General features: G+C 41.4%; 1 protein-coding gene across 2 annotated transcripts in view; it reads right to left on the reverse strand.

Annotated features, from left to right (window-relative positions):
- Positions 1-26,374, reverse strand: part of CFH (complement factor H) — a 587,670-nt gene extending 561,296 nt beyond the window's left edge. For both annotated transcript variants that reach the window (XM_033962168.1, XM_033962167.1), the window contains exon 1: positions 26,235-26,374. In XM_033962168.1, coding sequence (XP_033818059.1) covers positions 26,235-26,292 — 58 coding nt within the window. In that variant the 5' untranslated portion in view covers positions 26,293-26,374. The remainder of the gene's footprint in view (positions 1-26,234) is intronic.
- Between the last annotated feature and the right edge of the window lie 669 nt (positions 26,375-27,043).

The following is a 27,043-nucleotide window of genomic DNA, read 5'->3' on the forward strand; positions in this document are numbered from 1 at the left end:
AACTCTACAACCAATTGATATCAACCACAGACTGCAAAACCTTCAAAAAGAAATAAAAACCCTTCTATTCAAAAAACACATAAAACCGAACTAACACAATCAGAACTGTCCGAAGCATCACCTGCAACTACTCCATATGTACTTCTAATGTCATGACAATTTAGACATAATTTATGTTATGTTATGTTTGGAATAATGGTTACATATATGAGGTTCAATAAAAGAAAATTTTCACTGCCTGTTTCTATTCTGACCATTTATTCCATTTCATGGTTATTGCAAAAAAAAAAAAAAAAAAAATTTTTTTACATGGGGGGGGGGGGGTGTCAAAAAATGATGGGCCCCGGGTGCCACATACCCTAGGTACGCCACTGCTCTGCAGTATAGTTTGTATCCCAGTAGCACCATGTCCCAGACACTTTCATCAGTTCACCATGTTTCCGTGATGCCGATGATGTCGATGTCATCCTTTTGTGCCACAGCTTCTAGTTCACCCATCTTATTTCTAAGGCTCCTTGCGTTTATGTACATACACTTGAGTTTGCAGCCTGTTCCCTTCTTGCATGTCCTTCCCTCTTGTGTCTCTTTCGGTCTGTCCTGTCCGCGATCTGGTGAGTCCTCCCCTCCATCTTTCTGCACGGTATCCTCCAGGTATACCGGTTCCCGAATCATTGACTCTCTCTCTCGGTCAACTGTCAGCTTTCCCCTTTTTCCTACCTTAAAAACTTCAACTTCTCTCTTGATGTTGCTTGCAAGTAGACTTGTTCCGTCTCTTCTGAGGTGGAGAAGCAAAAACTATGCATTTGAATTTCTTGGAATTATCAATGGCATCGTGCAAGATGATCGTATGGCAGACATTAAATTAGCAATGTATCATACGTTAACTGTTGATGAAAGCACAGACATTTCTGTCAACAAGTACTTAATACTCTACTTTAAGTATCGGCTAGTCAATTCAAATGAGTATAGGACATCATTTGGTGGGATGCTACAGTTGGAAGTATGTGATGCTACATCAATAGTAACAGCAATTAGGGAATTCTATAGGAAACATGAACTTGACCTGAATAAAATGGTTATGTTCATCTCTGATGGTGCCTCTGTTATGTTGGGCAAAATAGATGGTGTTGCAGCACAGCTGAGAAAAGACATTCCACATTTAGTGCAGCAACATTGTGTTGCACATCGGGAAGATTTGGGACTTTCTGATTCATGGAAAGAAGTAAAATTGATGAAAGAAGTAGAAACTGTAATGAGAACTGTGTACATGGTGTTCTGTCGGTCTTCTACTAAACGATGCAAATTTCAAGAAATAGCAGATGCATCTGAATGTGAATCAATTGCTTTCAGACCTCTGAATAAAGTGTGCTGGTTATCTAGACACTTTGCACTAAAAGCAATTATTTGAAATTATGATCCCCTGTTAAAATATTTTGAAGAAGACAAAGATATTGATCCTATTGTAAAGTACTGCTATAAGAAGCTGAACAGTGAACAATTTCATATTACACTTGAAGTTTTGAATGATGTCTTATCAGAACTGGCTTCCTTAACCATGACATTTCAAAAACGTGGTTTGACACCAATGGAAGCTTATCATCTTGCACAGGGTAAATTGAACAAACTTCGAATGCAATACTTAGGCAACAAGGTTAAGTAGAGTGATAAAGTCAACAGTTTTCTTGACAACAGGATGAGGTCTGGAGAAAAGTTTCAGTGGATACTAATTCCATATTAACCTTCATCAACATCCTATGTTTGCATCTGGGTGAAAGATTTCCTGAAAATGAAGTTGAGAAATGGTCTGCTTTTGACTGTACAGCAATATCACAATGCGACTTTGACTTCGGAAATGGAAATATCAGATCTCTTTGTTTAAAGTATAAACAATTTCTTCCAGAGGAAAGTGTTATTATTCAGCAATACAATGACTTTAAATTCCTTGTTCCAGAAAAAAATCAAAAGCAATCTGATAAACAGCTTTCCAGATATGACGAAATTTGCATTTCAGAATGATCAATTTGCATTTTTTAGTTCAAGCCTTCTTGTGTCTCACCTTTTATGGTTTTTCTAGCCCGGGGTGTCACTATATACTATTTTTTCTGTGCTGGAATATTGTTGTTCTTAGGCTTCAGTATGACTTTGTATATAATTTTTAAATTCTAGTGTGCTATACTTTAGGTCTTCTGCAGTGTCTTCTTGCAGCCTAGTTTGTATTTGTTGATATCTTTGGATTTGGCTTTGTTTGCAATTGTCTTCCCATTTTTTATTTATTTATTTTTGGCCAGTTTGTTTTTTTGTTTCACGTTGCAATTTTTCTTTGTTGTATTTTTCTATTAACTATTTGAGACAATTTAGTCAATTTATTGTTTTCAGTTTTTGTTATACTCCGTATTCTCATACTGTTGAGTTTTGTTGTTATACTTAAATCTAGCCACCGGTTTTATTTGCAGAATTTTCTGTCTGGTTGTGCACGCTTCACCCCCTTTTTCAATAGATGAGTGAAGTACTAAGGGTCCTTTTTGTATTTAGTACAGTGATATTTAATTTGATATATTTATGTATCATATCAGTATTTCTTTTATTTTCAGAACATTGTGTTTTAAGCCAGATTTCATCATCCATATTTGGTTGATTCAATAAAGGTATGTCTGTTATTCATATATTTATTTTAATTTAATTTCATATTTGATAGTGTGTTTCTTAATTTTATTTTCTTACACTTGTTATTTTAGCACATTTTGTTGATGCATTATTAATTGATTATTAATGGTGCCATCAATTTCATTATTTCATATGTGTATTGTTTTGTATATGTATATTGTATGTTTATGTTTATGCTTATTTGGATTTGATATACCGCTGAATCTGACTCAAAGTTTTCAGCGGTTTACATTGTAGGCTCCTAAGGCAGGTCATAGGCTGAAATACGTGCGTGTCGAGTTTTAAGTGATATATGAGCTTTTTACATGAATATTGCAATGATAGTATGGGATAAGTGCTCTTTAATGTTGGGGTCACTTAATGGTTCTATTTTTTACTTATAGTGATTAACTTCTTGAAGAAGCCTGATGTAATATATTGATTCGGGTGAAACGGAGATCTTCCATCAAGTTAAGTACTACTTCACTTCAATTTAAAATATAAATATTTAGCACTCGATAAAACTATAAAAATTTCAGATTAAAACCGAGATATAAACGATCAATGATAGTCTGCATTGAAGTTTTCCCTCAAGATTTGTTCTGAGGTCTGACTGCAGACACTTGAGATTGGTTATCTTTGGAACAAATGTATTTGAATTCACTCTTAAACAAAGTTTTTTCTTTATGGGAGTTTTGTATTTGATATACGACATTTGATTGTATTTGATATACGACTTCAGAGGAGGGGCGGGACCGCGGCGGAGGAAACAGCCGAAGCAGGCAAAGATCGCTGGCATTGCGATCTTGTGCAGGCTGTTTCCCCAGGTAAATGGTGTGGGGAGGCCGGGTGGGGATGAGCAGTCCTACGTGGTGGTGGTGGGGGGGGTGAGTGGTCCTTGGGGGGGGCAGCAGGCCTTCAGGATGAGGCGAGCAGGCAGGTCTTGTGGGGGGGGGAGACAGGCCTTCAGGGGGACAGGCCTTCGGGCAGGGACAGGCCTTCAAGGGGGACAGGCAGGCAGGCCTTCAAGGGGGGTGCAGGCCTTCAGGGGGGCAGGCCTTCAAGGGGAATAGGCAGGCAGGCCTTCAAGAGGGGAGACAGGCAGGCAGGCCTTCAAGAGGGGGGACAGGCAGGCAGGCCTTCAGGGGGGGCAAGCCTTCAGGGTGGGATGCAGACCTTTAAGGGGGGGACAGGCCTTCAGGGGAAGGGGGGCCCTGGTGTAGAAGTTCACGGAGGGAAAGGGGAGGGGTTCAAAGAGACGTACATATGCCGGACTTTGGGTGGGAAGAAATAATGGGTCTGAAAATAGAGGAGAGGGATAGAGATGATGGACCATGGGTTTTAGGGAGGGAAGGAACAGAAAGGGAGAGAAGTTGGACACAAGGGATGGTGTGGAGGGGGGGATAGAGATACTGGTTATGAGGGTAGTTGGGAAAAGAAAGGGAGAGATGGTGGACCCTGGGGTGGTGGGGAAGGAAGTAGAGCTGTTGGATGAATGGGTAGTTAAGAAAAGGTGGATCTGTGGAGGGAGACAAAAAAAAGGAAAGATGCCAGACATCCAGGGGAGGGAAGGGAAATGGAAGAGGAGGACAGAGATGGCAGATGGATGGTTAGCACGGAGAAAGAAGAAAGAAGGAGACCCTGGCAAGCAAGTTATCAGAAGACAACCAGAGCCTTGGACCAACAAGATTTGAAAAATAACCAGATAACAAAAGGTAGAAAAACTAATTTTATTTTCTGTTTTGTGATTACAATATGTCAGATTTGAAATGTGTATCCTGCCAGAACTGGTGTTAGACCGCAAACGTGAGCTAGGATTTAACAGAGAGAGGAAAAGTCCCTTTTGTTTTTTTATTTTATTTACACCACAGCGCCAATGTGGTTAGGAGAAGCCAAAGGGGGGTGAAAAAGCTATAAAATAAGCCCACCAGGATGTTTGAAAAAAAATACCCAATTGGACAGGAAAATCTAATCGATAAACCAATTCAATAGGCTGAATCGAATCGAATTTGTTTTTTTCCTGAATCTGGCAGCACTAGTTTGCGCTACTGTCTTAGACTTTAGGACCTGGGATTGGGGAGAGATGGCATCCTCAGTACTTTATAATGCAAATGAAACGAGGATTTGATCAGACTTTTGAAGGGTCTGCAGAAGAAAAATATTGTATAGGCCGGGGACATGAGACAGCAGCAGGAAATGGGAACTTTTCTTCCTTCTATTTTTGTGAATGGAAAGGCTGAGGATGTCAGAGAGTTCAGTTAAAATATGTGCTTTATAAGAAAATATAATAATGTGTTTTATAAAGTTTATAGCATTGCTGGCCTACCCAGTAAGGTGTTCCTAGTGGTGGTGGTGGCAGCGTGTCAATGTGTTGAGAGGAAGAAGTGGTCTGGGAAATTCTGCTGAGCAAACTCCGGGTCCATTTCCACCCCCCAGTTAGTCCACTCCACTCAACTGGTTCACACACTGAGTGGGTCTTTGGATGTTGTTTTGGGATCTCTTCCAGTGGTTTGTCAGTATCTCCTTCTGGTCCAAGGAAGGAAACTTTGTTAACCTTAGCATTGACCTACAGAATATGTTTGTAACAGCGCTGCTTGTGTGGCGAAATAAAAAACCATACCTTTGCACATTTTTGCACTATATGGTGGGTGTATGAGGAGATTCACATTTCCTGCACAGCTAAGTCCGTGTGAAGTTACCTTGTGCTGTATTTGACATCTAGCAAGGTCTATGTTTGGAAGGAAAGATCTAAGCTTAAAAATGAAGTGGCCAGAAGTTATGGTAAAAGCAGAGAGTGTAGCTGGTTTTAAGAAAGATTTGGACAAATTCCTGGAGGAAAAGTCCATAATCTGTTATTAAGATATGGGGGATGTGTCTGCTTGCCCTGGATCGGTAGCATGGAATGTTGCTATTCTTTGGGTATTAGTGACCTGGATTGGCTACCATGAGAATGGGCTACTGGGCATGATGGACCATTGGTCTGACCCAGTTAGGCTATTCTTATGTTATGTTCTCATCTGTAGGGGCCCTTGTTTTCACTTCTTATTTTAATGTATTTTTTTTCTGGGAACTTATCAGTGTTTTTTATAATGGGAACAAAAAATGGAAGAGAATTAATGTGTGTGGAATGAGGGGGTAACTAATTTCTTCAGCTAAATAATTCAAACCACCTCAACCAGACATAGGAGAACTCATGCACCATTCACACACCCTCCAACCAAAAACGTCAAAAGAAAAAAACTGTTCGACAACCTCCTAGCCATTCGAGCTGCAACACTCATAAAAACATAGAAACATAGAAGATGACGGCAGATAAGGGCCATAGCCCATCCGATCTGCCCACTCTACTGACTCACCCCCAAGTCTACTATCGTAGGGATCCTACTCCTGGTGACAGGTTCCCTTGGCTTAATCCTCTAAGGATCCCACATGGGCATCCCATTTGCTCTTAAATTCTTGCACGCTGTTTGCCTCGATCACCTGCACCGGGAGCTCATTCCAAGGATCAACCACTCTCTCGGTGAAGAAATATTTCCTGGTGTCGCCATGAAATTTTCCGCCCCTGAGTTTGAGCGGATGCCCTCTTGTGGCTGAGGGTCCTTTGAGAAAGAGAATCTTTTCTTCCATCTCGATACGGCCGGTAATATACTTAAACGTCTCGATCATGTCTCCTCTCTCCCTACGTTCCTCGAGTGAGTACAGCCGCAAATTTTTCAGCCTTTCCTCGTACGATAGATCCTTGAGCTCCAAGACCATCCTGCTGGCCATCCGTTGCACCGACTCTACTCTCAGCACATCTTTCCGGTAGTGTGGCCTCCAGAATTGCATACAGTATTCCATATGAGGTCTCACCATGGTTCTGTATTATGGCATTATGACTTCAGGCTTCCGGCTGACGAAACTCCTGCGGATGCAACCTAACAACTGTCTTGCCTTAGATGAAGCCTTCTCCACATGATCAGCAGTTTTCATGTCTGCGCTGATGATCACTCCCAAGTCTCGTTCTGTTGAAATTCTAGCTAAGGTCTCACCATTCAAGGTGTAAGTTCTGCAAGGATTTCTGCTGCCGAGGTGCATGATCTTGCATTTCTTAGTGTTGAAGTCCAGCTGCCAGGTCGAGGACCAAAGCTCCAACAAATTTAGGTCCTGTGTCATACTATCGGGTGAATTGCCGTCTCTCACTATATTGCATAGTTTGGCGTCGTCAGTGAATAACGTTATTGAGGCCAGCAGCATGCCTGATTTTAAGGCCAAATGGGATAGACACGTGGGATCTATTCACAGAGAAAGGTAGGGGAGGGTCATTGGGGTGGGCAGACTAGATGGGCCTTGGCCCTTATCTGCCGTCTATTTCTATGTTTCTATGTTTCTATCTTACCTTGAAGCCCCTGAGTTAGGTCCCCTATGAATATGTTAAAAAGGAGCGGGCCCAAGACTGAGTCCTGCGGTACTCCACTGGTCACCTCCGATGTTTTAGAGAGGGTACCGTTAACTACTACCCTCTGAAGTCTGCCACTCAGCCAGTCATTGACCCATGTAGTTAGTGTTTCTCCCAGCCCCATTGATTTCATCTTGCTCAACAGCCTGCGATGCGGGACACTATCTAAAGCTTTGCTGAAGTCTAGGTATACGACGTCCATGGATTCTCCCAAGTCTAGCTGTTTTGTTACCCAGTCAAAGAAGCTGATGAGATTGGATTGGCAGGACCTACCCTTGGTGAATCCGTGTTGACTGGGATCCTGTAGAGTCTCCTCATCCAAGATTGCATCTAATTTACGTTTGATTAGTTTTTCCATGAGTTTGCATACTATTGATGTGAGACTCCCCGGTCTGTAGTTTGCAGCCTCTGCCCTGCAACCTTTTTTGTGCAGTGGAACGACGTTAGCTGTTTTCCAGTCTATGGGGACTCTCCCCGAACTTAGGGAGAGATTGAAGAGTCCTGATAGCGGTTCTGCCAGGACATCACGCAGCTCACTGAGCACCCTGGGGTGTAGATTGTCCGGTCCCATGGCTTTGTTCACCTTGAGTCTTGCCAGTTCGTAGTAGATGTCGCCAGGTGTGAACTCAAAATTCTGAAACGGGTCTTCCACGCTAGGCCTTGCCTGCAACTGCGAACCGTGCCCCGGTGCCTCACAGGTGAAGACCGAGCAGAAGTATTCATTCAGTAGTTCTGCTTTATCGGAATCTAATTCTGCGCAGTTCCCATCTGGTTTTCTAAGGCGTACTATCCTGTCTTTGTTCTTTTTCCTATCACTAATATACCTGAAGAAGGATTTGTCCCCTTTCTTCATGTTCTTTGCCAGAGTCTCTTCTACTCGAAGTTTGGCCTCCCTGACTGCAGTTTTGACTGCTGCAGACCTCGCCCTATGTTCTAGTTTAGCTTCCCTAGTCTCCGTTCGTTTGTAGGAAATAAAGGCTTTTTCTTCTCCTTGACGAAGTGCAAGATTTCTGCAGAGTTACCATTGAGGTTTGTTGTTTCTCCACCGTTTGTGTACTGATTTAATATAGAGGCTTGACGCTTCATATATGGTAGATTTCAGGGATGACCACATAGCTTCCACATCATCGGTCGTAGCTTGGTTCTGCAGTGTCTGGTGGACGAAATCTCCCATGCGTTCGAAGTCAGTGCCTCGGAAGTTGAGTACTTTTGTTTTCATGTTTGATCTAGGGAAACCTTTCCTGAGGTAGAACCACACCATGTTGTGGTCGCTGGAGGCTAGCGTATCTCCTACCGAGACCTTCAAGACGCTATCCCCGTTGGTGAGTACCAGGTCCACTCGACCCCCAACTCTACAACCTATTGACCTCCACCACAGACTACAAAACCTTCAAAAAGAAATAAAAACCCTTCTATTCAAGAAACACATAAAACCGAACTAACACAATCAGAACTGTCCCAAGCATCACCTGCAACTACTCCATATGTACTTCTGATGTCATGACAATTCAGACATAATTTATGTTATGTTTGGAATAATGGTTACATATATGAGGTTCAATAAAAGAAAATTTTCACTGCCTGTTTCTATTCTGACCATTTATTCCGTTTCAGGGTCATTACAAAAAATATTTTTTTACATGGGAGGGGTGTCAAAAAATGATGGGCCCCGGGTGCCATATACTCTAGGTACGCCACTGCTAAAGCTTATTCTTTAACTTATGGTATCCCCCAAGGTTCCATTCTCTCCCCTTTATTGTTCAACATTTTTTTATCTCCACTACTGAGCATTTGCCAATCAATAGGCTTTACTACATATACATACGCTGATGATATCCAACTTTTACACCCATTAAATCCAGAGAACATAGAGGAAATAAACAAAATTAATAAGAAACTAGAGACAATAAAAAATTGGCTCAGCTCTAACAAGCTAGCCTTAAACATCCAAAAAACAAAATCACTCCTTTTCCCGTGGAAAAAAGATATAAATTTGAGCATTCCATTTTCCCTTAACAATATTCAGTTAGAATCAGTGACTTATTTAAAAATTTTAGGCGTTATATCGATGATAAACTCTCGTTCCATAATCATATAAGCAATACAGTCAAACTGTGTTTTTACAAACTACGTATATATGTTCAATCTCCAAATTTTTCGTGCCGAAATCAATTAATATATTAATTCACTCATTGCCAAACTCGATTATTGCAACTCTCTTTTAATTAATATTACATAAAAGGAAAAAAAGACGCCTTCAAATAATACAAAAAACACGGCTGCTAAACTTATACACAATGGTAAAAAATATGATCATGTCACCCCCCTACTGATTAACTCCCATTGGCTCCCAATTAGTTACCGCATTACTTTCAAAATATTACTTCTTGTATTTAAAACTTTAATTTTTCAAGAACCACAATTTATCAATAGAATGCTCATCCCCCCATAATACTTCATGGTCTCTTCGATCGACAGCCCAAAAACTCCTAATGGTCCCATCACTGAAAATCATAGGCACTAGAAGACATGACATGTTCTCAGTAATGCCCCCAACTGTGGAACTCTCTTCCCCAGTATATTAGAGAAGAAAAAGACCATAGCCAATTCAAAAAACTTCTAAAAAAATTACCTCTTTAAAGACGCGTTCAATCTTGAACTTTCTCTCTTCTAGATGACGATATTATGGTGCAGTTTTATTTACCCATCCCATTGTCTTTTCCTTGTTTTTTGTCTATTTTCTTAAGCTATGAAGATGTAACTTTCCCCTTCATTCCTTTACGTTTCGTGTATGTCTATAAACTGTTAGTTTTAAGTTATTTTGCTTACTTATATAAACCTGTTTTTACAAAGTTGTAAATCGCTTAGTAACTTAAATAAGCGATTCATCAAATGCAAATGCAAATAAAAACTTGAAACTTGTCATTTCCTTAATAAGACATTAACGATTTTTTTCTGAGGCCCTCCAAATACCTACAAATTCAAAATGTGGCCCTACAAAGGGTTTGAGTTTGAGACCACTGCCTTGGACTAAGGCAGATTATAAATAATGAACTATAATTCTTACCGTCCTTTCTGTCACTAACAGTTTTGATTTGTGCTTCTACTAGTTGAGAATCCCAGGAAGCATTTAACCTTTTTCTCTCTATTGAATTGTGATTTCTAGTTGATTCCTCTAATAATGGAGTCTTCCAGCAGTTTTAGCCCTTTGTTTTTATTTAACACTCTTTTGATACTCTTTAAGAAATAGCCAGGAACTCATTATATAGGGTGTCACTTATTTTTACCCCCCAAAATATATTCCTCCGAGCAAAATATGAAAAATCAAGATTTGTTATTAAATCAACAAATTCACCCTCTGGATCAGGGGTCTCTAAAATCCCTCCTTGAGGGCCGAATCCAGTCGGGTTTTCAGGATTTCCCCAATGAATATGCATTGAAAGCAGTGCATGCACATAGATCTCATGCATATTCATTGGGGGAAATACTGAAAACCCGACTGGATTTGGCCCCCAAGGAGGGACTTTGGAGATCCCTGCTCTGGATAATAAATTGGTATGTGTTATACCTTTCTATGACTGCTCAAACATACTAGTTAACAGTATTGAAGTAGGCCGCTGTCTAGGCCTGCCTCAAGATAGAGACCTCACACGCTATATACTGGTTTCAATCCATAAATATATTTATTAGCAAATCAGTAACAGCTTACAAAAATAAATCATTCATTATATAGAGTAACAGAATGTGATCTTCAGGCCTGAGGATCCTCTGATGTCTGTTCTGATTATTTCCGCTTACAGGCCTGGTTTTATACATTTCTTGGTGGTCAACACCACGTTGGTCTAAATCACCTGATACATCTTTATTGGTTATTTTCTTATACGTCATTACATAAGTAGATTCATTTTTTGGCTTATACATTTGTGTCATGCTATACGTCTGTTCAGTTTACCGTAAAGCCTAACCTTTTCCCGCAAATGCCCCTTTCCTTTACCATATAAGCAATTCCGAGCCTCAACCCCCCCCCTGCTGTGTTATCACAAGACATGTCTTGCTAAATGATATTCTTGATAATTCTATTTTCTGACCATGAGCTGTGTTCATCTTTGCACAATATCCTGCCAGGTGCGAGCCCTATTGCCATGCCTCAGAGTTAAGTCTCATTTCTTACAAGTTTCGCTTAACCTTGCAACAGCAATAGGATATTTTCCAATCAGTATATGCCAGCTGGCAAGTGGGTTATGAAATGTCTTTTACATTGTTAATATACTGATTTATTAGAGCAGGAGGGAGAGGGGGGGTTTTCTTCTTTGAGGTCTGGTTTCTTCACCTTTAGTGTTATTCAAAGGACTTATCCTGCTTCACCTGTATCATACAAGGACTTACAAGGACTTTATACCAGAATTTTTCCATGATTTTCTTCTTCTTTTCATCTTCCTTTTCCTCTCAGTATGAAGAAATATTGGCTTATTTTGCATATTATAACAGAGGTCTTTGAAGAGTTCCCTTCTATTGCATATAATAGAGGGAAAATTCTGGGGCAACGGCTGTCCAAATATAGATACACTGAGGATGACTTGGGAATGAAGGAGCCAAAATGCCTGTGAAGTATGGCAACTATCAATGGTGCATGAAAACAATTGAAGGAAGTTAATGGCACCCTCCAGACCAGGAGATCCTTATAAAAGCTAGAACTGATACATGTAAATCTCATAATGTAGTATATGCCATCATATGTCTGTGCGGATTGATCTATGTGGGAAGAAAGAGTTGCCCAGTAACTATCAGACTTAATGAACATAAATCCAAAATCGCAAATGAGATCTTACAAGTACCGCTAGTTCAACACTGGCAAGAACATACCCATTCAGTGAATGATATCCAATGGAGAATTATAGACCAGATAAAAGAAGGGTGGGAGGGAGGTCATTATGAACGAAGATTAAATTTTTGTGAACAGAAATGGATCTTTACACTCAACATAGTGGCACCATTTGGCTTAAACCAAGAAATTGAATGGATGTCCTTGATTTGTGCCCCTGTTCGCTGTTGTTACTAATACTTAAGCATGGAGGGAGTTTTAAATAGCAAACAAATAAACCCTGTGGCCATCTTGCAGACAAGAAGTGATCTGATCGGTATGGTGTGGAAAGTAATACAAGGGGGTAACTATTGTCCTAATAGTTTAGTATGGGTGATATTTAGCATTATACTTTGTGAAACAGAGTTTTATACTCTTTATGTTGTAGGGGGCTTTTCTTGAAAAAGCCACAAGGCGAAGCATGTCGAATTAATCAGGGCCCTTCCTGATATAGTTAGTTATACAGTAAAACAAAGAATTAAGATAAGTTTTTAATTATAAAGTTATAAGTATTTAATGAACATGGAGCACTAAGTAAAACACTACAATATTAAATAAAATTCAAAATAAAGCAGGTCTGATGACGATGCCAGTGCCGATACCATTTGTTTAGCCATTGAAAACACTTAGCTCACAACTGGCACTTCTAAAAAATTCGCAAAATGACATTTAAATAAGTTTTGTCTTAAGAAAAATATAAGATACTGTTGATTTATGTGGGGCATACGAGTAGTATTTATAGACCACTTATAACCTAAGTGGTTTACATTCAAATACTCCCTATCTGTCCCAGTGGGCTCACAATCTGACTAATGTACCTGAGGCAATGGAGTGTCAAGTGACTTGCCCAGGGTCACAAGGAGGGTTATCAGACTTTCTCGGACATGTTCTCCTTTTAAGGACATGTCCAGGGATCCAGATAGCTTTTCAAAACCAGGCACTTTGTCCGGGTTTTGAAAAGCTGTGGCAGGCAGGGAAGAAGTCTGGAGACCCCATAGACATCATATACCTAGATTTCCAGAAAGCCTTCGATAAGGTGCCTCATAAACATCTACTCCGGAAACTGAAGAACCATGGGGTGGATGGAGACGTGCATAGATGGATCAGAAACTGGTTAGAGGGTAGGAAACAGAGGGTAGGGGTGAAGGGCCACTACTTGGACTGGAGGAAGGTCATGAGTGGTGTTCCACAGGGCTCGGTGCTCAGGCCGATGCTATTTAATATATTTATAAATGATCTAGAAACAGGGACGAAGTGTGAGATAATAAAATTTGCAGATAACACTAAACTATTTAATGGAGCTCGGACAAAGGAGGACTGCGAAGAATTGCAAAGGGACTTGGCAAACTAGGGGAATGGGCGACGAGATGGCAGATGAAGTTCAACATTGAGAAGTGTAAAGTATTGCATGTAGGAAGCAGAAACCCAAGGTTCAATTACACGATGGGAGGGATGTTATTGAATGAGAGTACCTAAGAAAGGGACTTGGGGGTAATGGTGGACATGACAATGAAGGCGATGGCACAGTGCGGAGCGGCTGCTAAGAGGGCGAATAGAATGTTAGGTATAATCAAGAAGGGTATTACAGCGTGCCAGACTTTAAGAATAAATGGGATACCCATGTGGGATCCCTACGAGGGTCAAGATAAGGAAATTGGGTCATTAGGGCATAGACAGGGGGTGGGTAAGCAGAGTGGGCAGACTTGATGGGCTGTAGCCCTTTTCTGCCGTCATCTTCTATGTTTCTATGTTTAACCAGGACGAAAGAGGTCATCCTGCCGTTGTATCGGGCGATGGTGCGTCCGCATTTGGAGTACTGCGTCCAATATTGGTCGCCGTACCTTAAGAAGGACATGGCGTTACTCGAGAGAGTCCAGAGGAGAGCGACACGTCTGATTAAAGGGATGGAAAACCTTTCATACCCTGAGAGATTGGAGAAACTAGGTCTCTTTTCCCTGGAGAAGAGGAGACTTAGAGGGGATATGATAGAGACTTACAAGATCATCAAGGGCATAGAGAGAGTAGAGAGGGACAGATTCTTCAAACTTTCAAATAATAAAAGTACAAGAGGGCATTCAGAAAAATTGAAAGGGGATAGATTCAAAACAAATGCTAGGAAGTTCTTCTTTACCCAACGTGTGGTGGACACCTGGAATGCGCTTCCAGAAGATGTAATAGGACAGAGTACGGTACCGGGGTTTAAGAAAGGATTGGACAATTTCCTGCTGAAAAAGGGGATAGAAGGGTATAGATAGAGGATTACTACACAAGTCCTGGACCTGTTGGGCCACTGCGTGAGCGGGCTGCTGGGCACGATGGACCTCAGGTCTGACCCAGCGGAGGCATTGCTTATGTTCTTAGGTCAGCCCATGTCCCACCCAAATCCCACTCTCACCACTCCTCCTAAAACACTTCTATCAGCTCTGGGCGTACAGTGGTATTGAAAAGGCCTAAGCTGTTTTTAGATACATCTAAAACCCGTTTTGATTATCAGCACTTGGATGACCTGTCTTTAAGGATGTCCAAGTGCAAGATTTGGGTGCAATTTTAGATGTATTTCTGTTTTGATTATGAGCCCCATAGTTATATAAATATTAAGTGAGAGCACACAACCTTGAAAATATATACAGGCACAAACTTTTGTGGCTGTAATATCAAAAACTGTTGTTACAACCCAACAGCATTCTATATGGGAAAGCTGTGGGTCCTGACCAATGTTTTAATTTTTGATACTGTTCGTGAAAGGCCCAGCTACATTGCTCTTTGAACAACACATTTAATTTGTGACTATACAGTATTTTTTCCATAGATGCAAAGTGTTCCAACAATATCTAGTGAATTGTTTACCGATACCCCTGATGCAGGTTTCAAAGTTGTAGCTGAAACACGGACTGTGTCAGGTTTAAGAAAGTCTGAAAGGTTATACAAGACAGACTAAGCATCTGAAAGGATATGTCACATGGACTGAGCTTCATTTGTATTTGTGATGTATTTAATAAATGATTTGAAGCTCAACACTGTCACAGGTTGATGTGTACAGTTCCCTCCCACTTTCTCTTGTTACTTTCCATGGGGTTGCTTGTTCTGTTCTTTTTGATTACATCTCATTTTTGCTGGCCCATGTGTGCAAGAAAAACATTTTGTTTATGTTCATAGTACAGAAAACCATAAAAAAAAAATTGGTGTGCAGTTCCTAGGCATGTGTACTTCTTTTTTGACCCGTGTGCATGCACACACTCATATAGTTTACAGGAAACAGTGGTCCTGGCTGAATCTTGGCTGGGACCTATACAAGCTCCAGTGGTCAGCACATATTGATATGGCTCTGGATATTCAATGTTAGTGCCAAGACATGGCCCAGCATTGAATATCCATGTCTAATTCTACCCAAGGCAGTCATCATTTTTTATAAAAAGCCACACAGACCACCACTGGCTCAATGTTGACTGTATTGGGTCTAGATTACCTAAGGTTTTGAGTTCTAATCCAAGAGCAGAATAATGTTTAATTGCCAAATGACAACTAATTCAAAACACTGCAGTTAGACTTGTGGAGAGGCATAATAAAAAAAAAACGTCTAAGTCCCCTTTTGGCCTAAGGCCTTATACGTTGAAAGTAGAAGCAGGGAAAATATCCATTATCAAAAAAAATGTCAAAAAGGAGGTTTTTTTAAATAATGGCCTGCCTCTACGTTCAGCTGTTTAAATGCCCAGACCACCATATAATCAACTTTAAAAAAAGCCTAAGTCCCAAACGCCCAAAACAAGGGCTTTTAGGCAAAGGAAGGGCCAGTCCTTCGCCTAAAAACTGGATTCTGTAACCGGTGTCTGTCAAAAAGAACACCAGTTACAGAAGCCCCCCACCCCAGCAACGATCGGGCTAGGATGGAGCCCAAGCCTTCCTGGCCTGGCAATACCCACCCCGGCCGAGAACGATTGGGCCAGGAGGGAGCCCAAGTTCTTCTGGCCTGGTGACTCCCACCCCAGCCGACTACAATCTGGGCAGGAGGGAGCCCAAGCCCTCCTACCCAGGTGACCCCCTACCCCCCACCCCCACTAAGTACAGGCAGGAGGGATCCCAGGCCCTCCTGCCCTCGATGCACCCCCCTCCCACGATTGCCCCCCCCCGAGCCCCCGATCGGCCCCCCACCTGCCGACCCACAAGACCTCCCCATCGACCCCTCAACCCCCCCACTTGTAAACATAGTTGGATGGATGGACGGATCCCAAGTCCGTCTGGCAGGCCCGCCATCCCTCAAATGGCGGGCCTTGGGGCCTGATTGGCCCAGGCAGCTCAAACCCCACCCACAGGTGTGGGGCCACATCCTCCACAACAACTCCGCCATGCTATTCATAAATTTATTCACTTCCTCATGGTCCATCTCAGCCAAAAATCTTTGTAAGCTTCTGATGAGTTACCCATCAAGAAAAGGCCTCAGATACAAATGTAATTTCAACACTATGTGTACGTGTATTGTCACAAAGATATGGAACAACCTCGCAACATCCATCAGATCTGAACTGAACTACCTCACATTCCAAAAGAAACTAAAGACTTATTTCTTCGACACCATATCCACCACAGAAAACTGACCTGCTACAGGAGAAGTGTAAGAGTCTATGCCACTGGAAATACTGCTCAGTGAAATCAAATGAAGTCACAACCGCATTCTTAAATACGAGTCGTACTTAAGTTGGGCATCTGTAACTTGGGGACTGCCTGTATTATAAAAACATGCCTCATGGTTAATATGACCATAAGTCCCGTTTTGAATGGGACCGTCCTGTTTTTCAGATCGCCTGTCCCATTGTCCCCATGCACAGTGTCAGGATGCTGAAATGTCCCGTTTTCAGAGACAGAGTTCCGAAGCTGTGCTAGTCAACACGGCTTCAGGAAAGGGAAGTCTTGTTTGACAAATTTGCTACAATTCTTTGAGAAAGTGAACAAACATATGGATACTGAAGATCCAGTAGACATAGTTTACTTGGACTTCCAGAAAGCGTTTGACAAGGTCCCACATGCAAGGCTTATGAAGAAATTACTAAGCCACGGAATAGGAGGAGAAGTGCATAGATGGATCGGTAAATGGCTAGAGAACAGAATGCAGAGGGTTAGCATAAAAGGGAAATTCTCGGACTGGGTGAAAGTGACTAGTGGAGTGCCCCAGGGCTCGGTTCTTGGGCCTATTTTGTTCAACATTTTTATAAACGATCTTGAGGAGGAAACAACATGTAATATAATAAAGTTCGCTGATGATACAAAATTATGTCGGGCAGTTGGCTCTCAAAGGGACTGCGAGGAGCTTCAGAAGGATCTGAGAAAGTTGGAAACATGGGCGACAAAGTGGCAGATGAAATTTAACATAAATAAATGTAAGGTGATGCATCTAGGCAAAAAGAATAAAGAACATGAGTATAGAATGTTTGGGGTAACATTAGCAAAATGCGAACAGGAAAGGGATTTGGGGGTACTGATTGACAGAACCCTGAAGCCATCGGCGCAAAGTGTGGCGGCAGCGAAGAAGGCAAACAGGATGTTGGGCATGATTAAGAAAGGGATCACGAGTAGATCGGAAGAAGTCACAATGCCACTTTATAGAGCAATGGTCAGACCACACTTAGAATACTGTGTCCAACACTGGTCTCCTTACCTTAAAAAGGACATAACTCTGCTGGAGAAGGTGCAAAGGCGAGCCACGAAACTAGTCAAAGGAATGAAAAATTTGAGCTATGAAGAACGCCTCAGGAAACTGGGACTGTTCACACTCGAGAGGAGAAGACTGAGAGGCGATTTGATAGAGACTTTTAAAATATTAAAAGGACTGGATGAAATAGACCAAGAAGCAGCATTACTAACATTTTCAGATGTGACACGGACAAGAGGTCATAGATTGAAACTGGGTGGCAGCAGGTTCAGGACGAACGCCAGGAAGTTCTGTTTCTCACAACGAGTGGTGGGCGCTTGGAATTCTCTTCCTGAGGATGTTGTGGCGGAGACTACTCTTCGGGGTTTCAAGCACAAGTTGGATATACACCTTCTTGCAAATCATATTGAGGGATATGGCAATTTCAGGTTTTCATAATAGAGAACCTAATCGGGCCGCCGCGTGAGCGGATCACTGGACTTGATGGACCTCGGTCTGATCCGGTGAAGGCATTTCTTATGTTCTTATGGGGACAATGGGACAGGCGATCGGGGAGAATGGCCTCTCTATCCCTGCTTCTCCGCTCGCCGCCGCAACAACCGCAGGAAAGGCATGTCCAGGCATCGGCCCAGAAGCCTTCTCCCCAACGTCAATTCTGACATCAGAGAGGACGTTCTGAGCCAACCAATTGCTGCCTGGCTGGCCCAGAACTTCCTCTCCGATGTCAGAATTGACACTGGGGAGAAGACTTCTGGGCCGGCACCTGGACATGTCTTTCCTATGGTTGTTACGGTGGTGGGGGGGGGGGGGGCAGGAATCAGCAGCGAGCAGTGGCAGCGGACTGGGTGGGAGGAGCAGAAGAATCGGCGGTAGCCCAGGCTTCGGAGGGAGAGAGGAAAACAGACAGGCAGGCTGGCTGGCTTCGGTGCGGCAGGGAAGGAGGTAGCTGGCTGGCTAGCTTCAGGGGAAGGGGTGGGACAAAGGCTGGAAGGCAGTGAGGGAGGAATGAAGGAGAGAAAGAGGCAGAGAAAGGGGGGTTGTAAGCAAAAAAAAAAAAAAAGACTAGAAATGCAGGACTATGGGAGGTTCAGACAGAGTGGAAGAGACCCTGAGGAAGAACAGAGAGATGCAAGATCATAACAGAAGGGGGAGAGAGAGGGAGACTTGGAACAATGGTACAAAGGAGAACTGACACTGGATCTGGGGAGGGTACCAGAGGGAAAAGAGAGAGAGATACCTGGACCCAAAGGGGATGGGGTTGGATTGTGAACGAAATGTTGGAAAAGAAAGAAAGAAATATTGGATGCACAGTTAGAAGGAAGGGCAACTTAAACTGCTTGTATGCAAATGCAAGGAGCCTAAAGGCCAAAATGGGAGAATTAGAAGTTAAAGCCAAAAAAGAGGATCTAGACATCATTGGAATCACGGAACCATGGTGGAATGAGGATAACAAATGGGACGTAGTACTGCCAGGGTACAAACTCTATAGAAGAGACAGGACACAAGAAGGGTGGAGGAATAGCACTATACATAAAAGACACCATTCCCTCGTCCAGAGTGGATATAGAACCAAAGGCGGAAGGATTGGAGTCATTATGGGTTAAATTACTCGGAAAAAATGGACTTGACTTAAAATTGGGGCTGTACTATCGTCCACCTGGACAAACGGTAGCAAACGACCAAGATCTGGCAGCAGAATTGAGGCGGGAAGGCAATAACAGGAACGTGACAGTAATGGGAGATTTTAACTACCCCGGGATAAACTGGAATATTGGAAACTCGAACTGTGAGAGGTAAACAGAATTCTTAGAGGCTGTGAGGGACTGCTTTATGGATCAGCTTGTCAAGGAACCAACAAGAGGGAATGCCACTCTTGACCTAATCCTCAACGGACTAGGAGGACCTGCAAAAGAAGTGGAAGTAGTAGGACCACTAGGGAACAGCGATCACAACATGATCCAGTACAAATTAGAAGTAGGTACAACAAAAGGGAAGAGAACCACAGTGACAACGTTCAACTTCAAGAAAGGGAATTATGATGCTATGAGAACAATGGTAAGGAAAAAACTCAGAAACAGCTCAAGGAAAACAGAAACCGTAGAGCAATCCTGGTCTCTATTCAAGGGCACAGTGCAAGAAGCAAAACATATGTACATCCCCAGATTTAGGAAAGGGTGCAAAAAAAACCGAACAAAAGACCCCGCATGGATAAACAATAAAGTGAAGACAGCGATAGAAGTCAAGAAAAAATCATTCTGGAAATGGAAAAAAGACCAAACTGGGGAAAACTGGAAGGAACACAGGAAACGCCAAAGAGAATGTCATCAAGTGGTTAGGAGAGCGAAAAGGGAATACGAAGAGAGGCTAGCCAGGGAGGCAAAAAACTTCAAATCGTTCTTCAGATATGTTAAAGGGAAGCAGCCAGTGAGGGAGGAAATAGGACCGTTGGATGATGGAGATAGAAAAGGAGGGATAAAGGAGGGAAAAGAGGTGGCCGACAGGTTAAACAAGTTCTTCTCGTCAGTATTCACAAGCGAGGACACATCCAGTGTACCAGAACCAGACAGGATCTTCCATGGAGACCAAGAAGAAAAACTGTCAACAATAGAGGTAAGCCATGAGGATGTCCTCCAGCAGATAGAAAGATTAAAAAGTGACAAATCACCAGGCCCTGACGGAATACACCCTAGGGTACTAAAAGAACTAAAAAATGAGATAGCAGGAATACTCCAACAAATTTGCAACCTATCCTTGAAAACTGGAGAGATCCCGGAGGACTGGAAGACAGCAAATATTACACCTGTCTTTAAAAAGGGATCGAGAGGAGACCCAGGAAACTACAGGCTGGTAAGTTTGACATCGGTTCCAGGCAAGATGGTAGAAGCACTGATAAAGGATAGCATCGGTGAGAACATCGAAAAAAAATGGGCTGATGAAAGCGAGCCATGGCTTCTGCAAGGGAAGATCGTGCCAAACAAACTTACTGCACTTCTTTGAGGGGGTAAACAACCAGTTGGACCAAGACGAACCCATAGACATCATTTACCTCGACTTCCAAAAGGCCTTTGACAAGGTACCCCATGAGCAGCTACTTAGGAAGCCGTGGAATCACGGGGTGGAAGGGGACGTAAACAGATGGGTCAAACACTGGTTGGCAGGCAGAAGGCAGAGGGTTGGAGTGAAAGGTCACTACTCGGGCTGGATGAGGGTCACGAGCGGAGTTCCGCAGGGGTCAGTACTCGGACCACTGCTTTTCAATGTATTTATTAATGACCTGGAAACGGGGACGAAATGTGAGGTTATAAAATTTGCGGATGACACCAAACTCTGTAGCAGGGTTACAACTGCTGAAGAGTGTGAGGAACTACAAAGAGACCTAAACAAACTGGAGGAGTGGGCGAATAAATGGCAGATGAACTTCAATGTAGGGAAATGCAAGGTCATGCATATAGGGAAAAAGAACCGGATGTTCAGCTACCAAATGGGGGGATTAGTATTAGAGGGAAGTAGCCTTGAAAGGGACTTGGTCTACTGGTGGACACAAAAATGAAGTCAACAGCACAATGCGCAGCAGCCTCAAAGAAGGCAAACAGAATGTTGGGTATTATCAAGATGGGTATTACAATCGGAACAAAAGAAGTCATCCTGCCGTTGTATAGGGCAATGGTGCGCCCGCACCTGGAGTACTGTGTCCAGTATTGGTCACCGTATCTTAAGAAGGATATGGCAATACTTGAGAGGGTTCAGAGAAGAACGACACGAATGATTAATGGAAAACCTTTCATACACTGAAAGATTGGAGAGACTGGGGCTCTTCTCCCTGGAAAAGCGGAGACTTAGAGGGGACATGATAGAAACCTACAAGATCATGAAGGGCATAGAGAGAGTAGAGAGGGACAGATTCTTCAAACTTTCAGAACATAAAAGAACAAGAGGGCATTCGGAAAAGTTGAAAGGGGACAGATTCAAAACGAATGCTAGGAAGTTTTTCTTTACCCAGCGTGTTGTGGACATCTGGAATGCGCTTCCAGAGGGCGTAATAGGGCAGAGTATGGTGCAGGGGTTCAAGAAAGGATTGGACAATTTCCTACTGGAAAAAGGAATAGAGGGGTATAGATAGAGGGCTACTGCACAGGTCCTAGACCTGTTGGGCCACCGCGTGGGCGGACTGCTGGGCATGATGGACATCTGGTCTGACCCAGTGGAAGCATTTCTTATGTTCTTATGAAATCACCAAAGATAGGAAAAATTATTTTATTTTCAATTTAGTAATAAAAATGTGTAAGTTTTGAGAATTTATATTTACTGTTTATATTTTGCACTATATTGGTCTATTTTCCTATAGTTACTGAGGTGACATTGCATATTTTAAAGTCATCTGCCTTGACATCTTGGAAAAAACCCCGAAACTTGTAAATGATAATTAACGTTTTCTCTGCATTCAGTGTGCTTTGTGTTTTTTTTTAAATTTTATGGTTATCATTATGAATTAATAAGATATTATGTGTACATGAAAAATGAATGGAAGAAACTAGGGTTGGGGCTGGGGCGGAGCTAGGGCGTGATTGGGGGCAGGACTGGAAATTAATAGATGTCCCGTTTTGATAAAAAAAATAAATAAATGGTCACCTTACTCATTGTGGCATTCAGTGGTTATAAAACCATCTGTAGGAAGAGGCTGCACTCCTGGAGTATACTTGCCTAAAATTCACTTTGTTTGTGATGCTGTGTCTGTTGTATTGTGTTGCTTCTTCCCTCCTGTGTCTTCTTCCTTTCCGTTTATTCCTTTCTTACTTTACATTATATCTTTGTGGTTACATTGGGAGCTGCATTGTGTTTAATGAGATAATAAGACTGCATTGTGTTTAATGAGAAAATTTAAAACAGTTGACACATATTTACTGCTGCATTAAAGTTCTGGTAATGCGCATTAACTGGCACACAACACCTAACAAGAAAATTCCTATTAGAGGGTGGGGTAGTGGCAGAGTTTACACACCACAGTTAATAGCATTATAAATGTTCATTAAATGCTACTACAGGAGATAAGGGTAACAACAACAACAACAAAAAAAAACTGCTAATTCAGAATGCAGTTAACACAAAGTAATCATTAATTCTCTACATCTGAATTGATTTTATTTTGTTACTGATATGTCTATGTTATGTTGTAATCTGCTTTGAACATCAAAGCATACAGACTATACAGAAAAGGGCAACAAAAATGATAAAAGAGATCAGTGGACTTCCCTATGAGGAAAGGCTAAGTGGCTAGGGCTCTTCAGCTTGTAGAAGAGACGGCTTAGGGGAGATATGATAGAGGTCTATAAAACAATGAGTGGAGTGTAAAGGGTAGATGTGAATCACTTTTTCACTCTTTCCAAAAATACTAGGACTAGGACTAGGACTAGGACATGCGATGAAACTACCAAACCAGAGAAAATATTTCTTCACTCAATGTGTAATTAAACTTTGGAATTTGTTGCTGGAGAACGTGATGAAATCAGTTAGCTTTGTGGGGTTTAAAAAAGATTGGGATCATTTCCTAAAAGGGAAGTACATAGGCCATTATTGAGATGGCTTGGGAAAATCCACTGCTTATTCCTAAAATCTGTTTTACTACTTGGGATCTAGCACTGTTTGGAAACAGGATACCAAGCTTGATGGACTATCTGGGAAAACATATGGCTCACTTCGTTCAGCTCATTGCAAGCTGCTGCTAACAAACAACTGGTCCTTTTTCTGTATCATAGAGCCTATTGGACCTCGTACAAACTGTCCAAAATCTCCACAATCAGCTCCAACCTGTGTTGGTCTTGCTCCTCTCAGATTGATACATTAGATCATATGCTCTTTCACTGTAATTTATTACAACCTTGCTGGTCTGAGTTATGGTCCACTGTATCAAAAAGATGTGCGGAGAATCGAGTCGGTTTAGCGAATGACCACCAGGATGGTCTCGGGACTCAAGAACCTCCCATATGAGGAAAGACTGAATAGACTGCAACTATACTCGCTCGAGGAACGTAGAGAGAGGGGGGACATGATTGAGACTTTTAAATATATCACGGGCTGCATCGAGGTGGAAGACGATATATTCTTTCTTAAAGGACCTTCAACCACAAGAGGTCATCCGCTGAAAATCAAAGGTGGGCAATTTCATGGCGACGCCAGGAAGTATTTCTTCACCGAAAGGGTGGTCGATCATTGGAATGAACTTCCATTGCAGGTGATTAACGCCAGCAACGTGCTCGATTTCAAAAAGAAATGGGATATGTATGTGGGATCTCTAGCCGGGTGAAGTCTGGGGGTGGGTCATTGGGGTGGGCAGACTTGATGGGCTACAGCCCTTTTCTGCCATCATATTCTATGTTTCTATGTTTCTATACTGTATGTAAAATTTTATCCATCACTGAACACCTTACTTATTCCATCATAATTATGGATGGATCTGCAATGTCTCCAACGTTAGATAAATATAGTGATAAGCTATTGAAATGTTTCCTTTTGATCGCTCTGAGAATACTTTCCCATTGGAAAGACTTTTCTACTCTAAACTATAATGAATGGTGGAATACTGTCTGTCTTGATGCAAAATATGAAAAGTCAGTAGCTGTTCAAATGAATACCATTTCTTCTTTTAATAAGGTATTAGAATATTGTACCAATACTCACAGCTGAGATGTATTACTTTTACTACATGGCTATTGCTATTTGTCATACCAAGTTTCTTGGTTCTATTACCTCTTTGCATACCCTCATGACTTAAATCATCTGTTCCTGCAAGATTGTGAAAATGTTTTTCTTGCTCACTGCTTTTCTGTTTTTTGGAAAATTCTAATAAACATTATTGAACAAAAAAAAAAAAAAAAAAGTAGCAGGCTCCAAAGCATGGAAGCCACAGTTCAAAGTTCCACTCGTGCTTCTTGGGCTAATCACATAACCTTCTATTGCCGAAGGAATAAATTTAGGACCCATTTTACAAAGCCCCAGAAGCAAGTCCCGCATGGCAAATGTGATGCAGCCTATTCAATTCCTATGGGCTGCATTGCATTTGCCACACCAGGACTTGCCACTGTGGGATTAGAAAAGAGGCTCTTAGATGTTAAGTCCTCTGGGAACTAGAAAATGCTTATTGTAACTGAATGTAACTCATCTTCATCTACTACTGAAAAAGACATGAGATAAGTCTAAATTTTTTTTAAAAAGCAGTAAACACTGTGGGCTTCTTTTACTAAGGTGCGCTAGGGCTTAATGCGCGGAATAGCGCGCGCTACATTGCCCTGTGCACTAGACCTTAACGCCAGCATTGAGCTGGCGTTAGTTCTAGAAGCGTAGCGCGTGGTAATTTCCCGCGTGCGCTAAAAATGCTAGTGCACCTTAGTAAAAGAAACCCTGTGTGTTAAGTGCAATATTTTAATGTAGGTAAGAAAATGGGCCCTTATGTGCATTGATTGATCTAAATGTTTAGCAGTGCAGATTAATAACTAAAGTGGAAAGTTCAATTAATACCTTGTTCATTTCTCCTATCTAGCATTTACAGGATGGTAATGAAATGTTATATAACTTCATTGTCTCATAAAATATAAAAGAATATAAATACATAAGAAATGCCAGTATGGGGCAAACCAATGGTCCACTGAATCCAGCACCCTGTCTGACCTAAATTGATTGGATGATCCGAATAGAAAAGCCTATTCCCTATCACTTGTTCCCTTGCTCCTACACACAAGTCTATATGGCTAATAGCTTTTTATGGAGTTGACCTGCAGAAATTTCTATAGACCTTCTCTAAACTCTGCTATGATAGTAGCCTTCCCTGGGAACAAGTTCCAGCACTTATGTTAGTTTCATGGAATATCCTCGATTCCTAGCATTGTTTGAATATCCCGTTCTCTTTTGACTTGTTCTAAACCACTAACAGTTTTATAATTCTCCTTCATAACCCCAACTGCTGCCTCTTCTCCAAACTGAAAATTGCAAAACTCTCTTAAGAGCCTATAACATACTAAACATGATAGGATTAGATAAAAATAAGAGCAGAGGAAAGTTTTTATTGCTACAGAATTAATCATATTCTGCTGTTTTGATATATTACACTGTGCTGTTTTTATGGTATACCCTTTTTGCTTTCTATGATGTAAACATTTTAAATCTTCTTTTCCAGGGAAAAAGCAGTATCTAAATATTAAACAGCTTCCTGCTCAGAAACCAGTATACTAAACTAAACCCCGAGACTGTTCTTATCCTTTATTATCTTGCTTATATTAAAAACATCAACAAAATACAAAATTTACAAAATACCTTACAGACAACTGATAGAACTCTTTAGCTGATAATTGTATGTTGATATCTACTGATTCTCCTTCTTCTACTACTGTTTATCAATGATCTTTAAGATTATGCTTTGTTAACCAGTTTGAGTCCCTCAGGGGAATGACCCAGTATATAAAATCAAGGATTAGATTAGATTAGAAAATAGAATTCCTCAGTACTGAGCAGGTAGATAAATTAAACCAAAAATAGCTAATACATTTGGATTTTGAGGTTGAATATAAAGTATAAAACAACTGATTATAACCTATTCCTTACAATAACTTGTTACAGTTTTTCACTTGACCTAATTTTGCAGCTTTCAATCACCTCACCTTGTGCAGAGCAGAAACTCCAGAGCATTAAAAGGACAATATATTTCAGGAAAGCCATTTCAGCTGTGGGTCAGGTACATTTGACAGCTGCTGTTGAACTGAGCTCTGTTTCAATATCCAGAGATTAAGTAACACAAACTGCAAAGAATGCAGTCCTAATCACTTCCTCCCTGGCAGGGCAGCCAAGAGACAACTTAATATGGGAGTCATATTTACTGGTAATCTTTCTTTGAAAGGATTAGGGGAAGTCTTATTTAGATAACTAAACTAAAACATGGGTTGTTTAAACTGCACATTCCACTGCAACCGCTTGTGTAAAAATATATAAGGAATTTGAGAAATGATTTAAAACATTTTACATATTCAGCTCTGTCAGAAGAAGAAACAAGCAGATGATTTATAGTGAGAAAAGAAATGTAGGGAAGTGGTGCTGGTAACTAACGTTTCCCGCAAATCATATGACAACTAAGCAGCTTACAATAAAATCAATGTAGATACAAATGACATATAAATTATAAATATTGATAAAACATCACAGAATACAAAGAGAGACAGGGAGAACTATAATTTTTGATAGTAAAGAAAGGGCTAGGGTAACTCACAAGGGTAAGGGGCGGGCTAATTGTTTGTACTGGAATGTTCTGAATTGCGAATTTTAAAAGGTCTTTTTAAAAAAATAATAAGGGAAGGTTGAAGCCTGAGATGACTGGACATCATATTCCATAGTTCTGGACCCTGAACTGAAAAAAATGGAATTATGTGTGGAATCTAGAAATATTTCTCTAAATGTTGGAACAATTAGGTGATTT

Source organism: Geotrypetes seraphini, chromosome 10 (assembly GCF_902459505.1).
Source record: "Geotrypetes seraphini chromosome 10, aGeoSer1.1, whole genome shotgun sequence".
Lineage (NCBI taxonomy): Eukaryota > Metazoa > Chordata > Amphibia > Gymnophiona > Dermophiidae > Geotrypetes > Geotrypetes seraphini.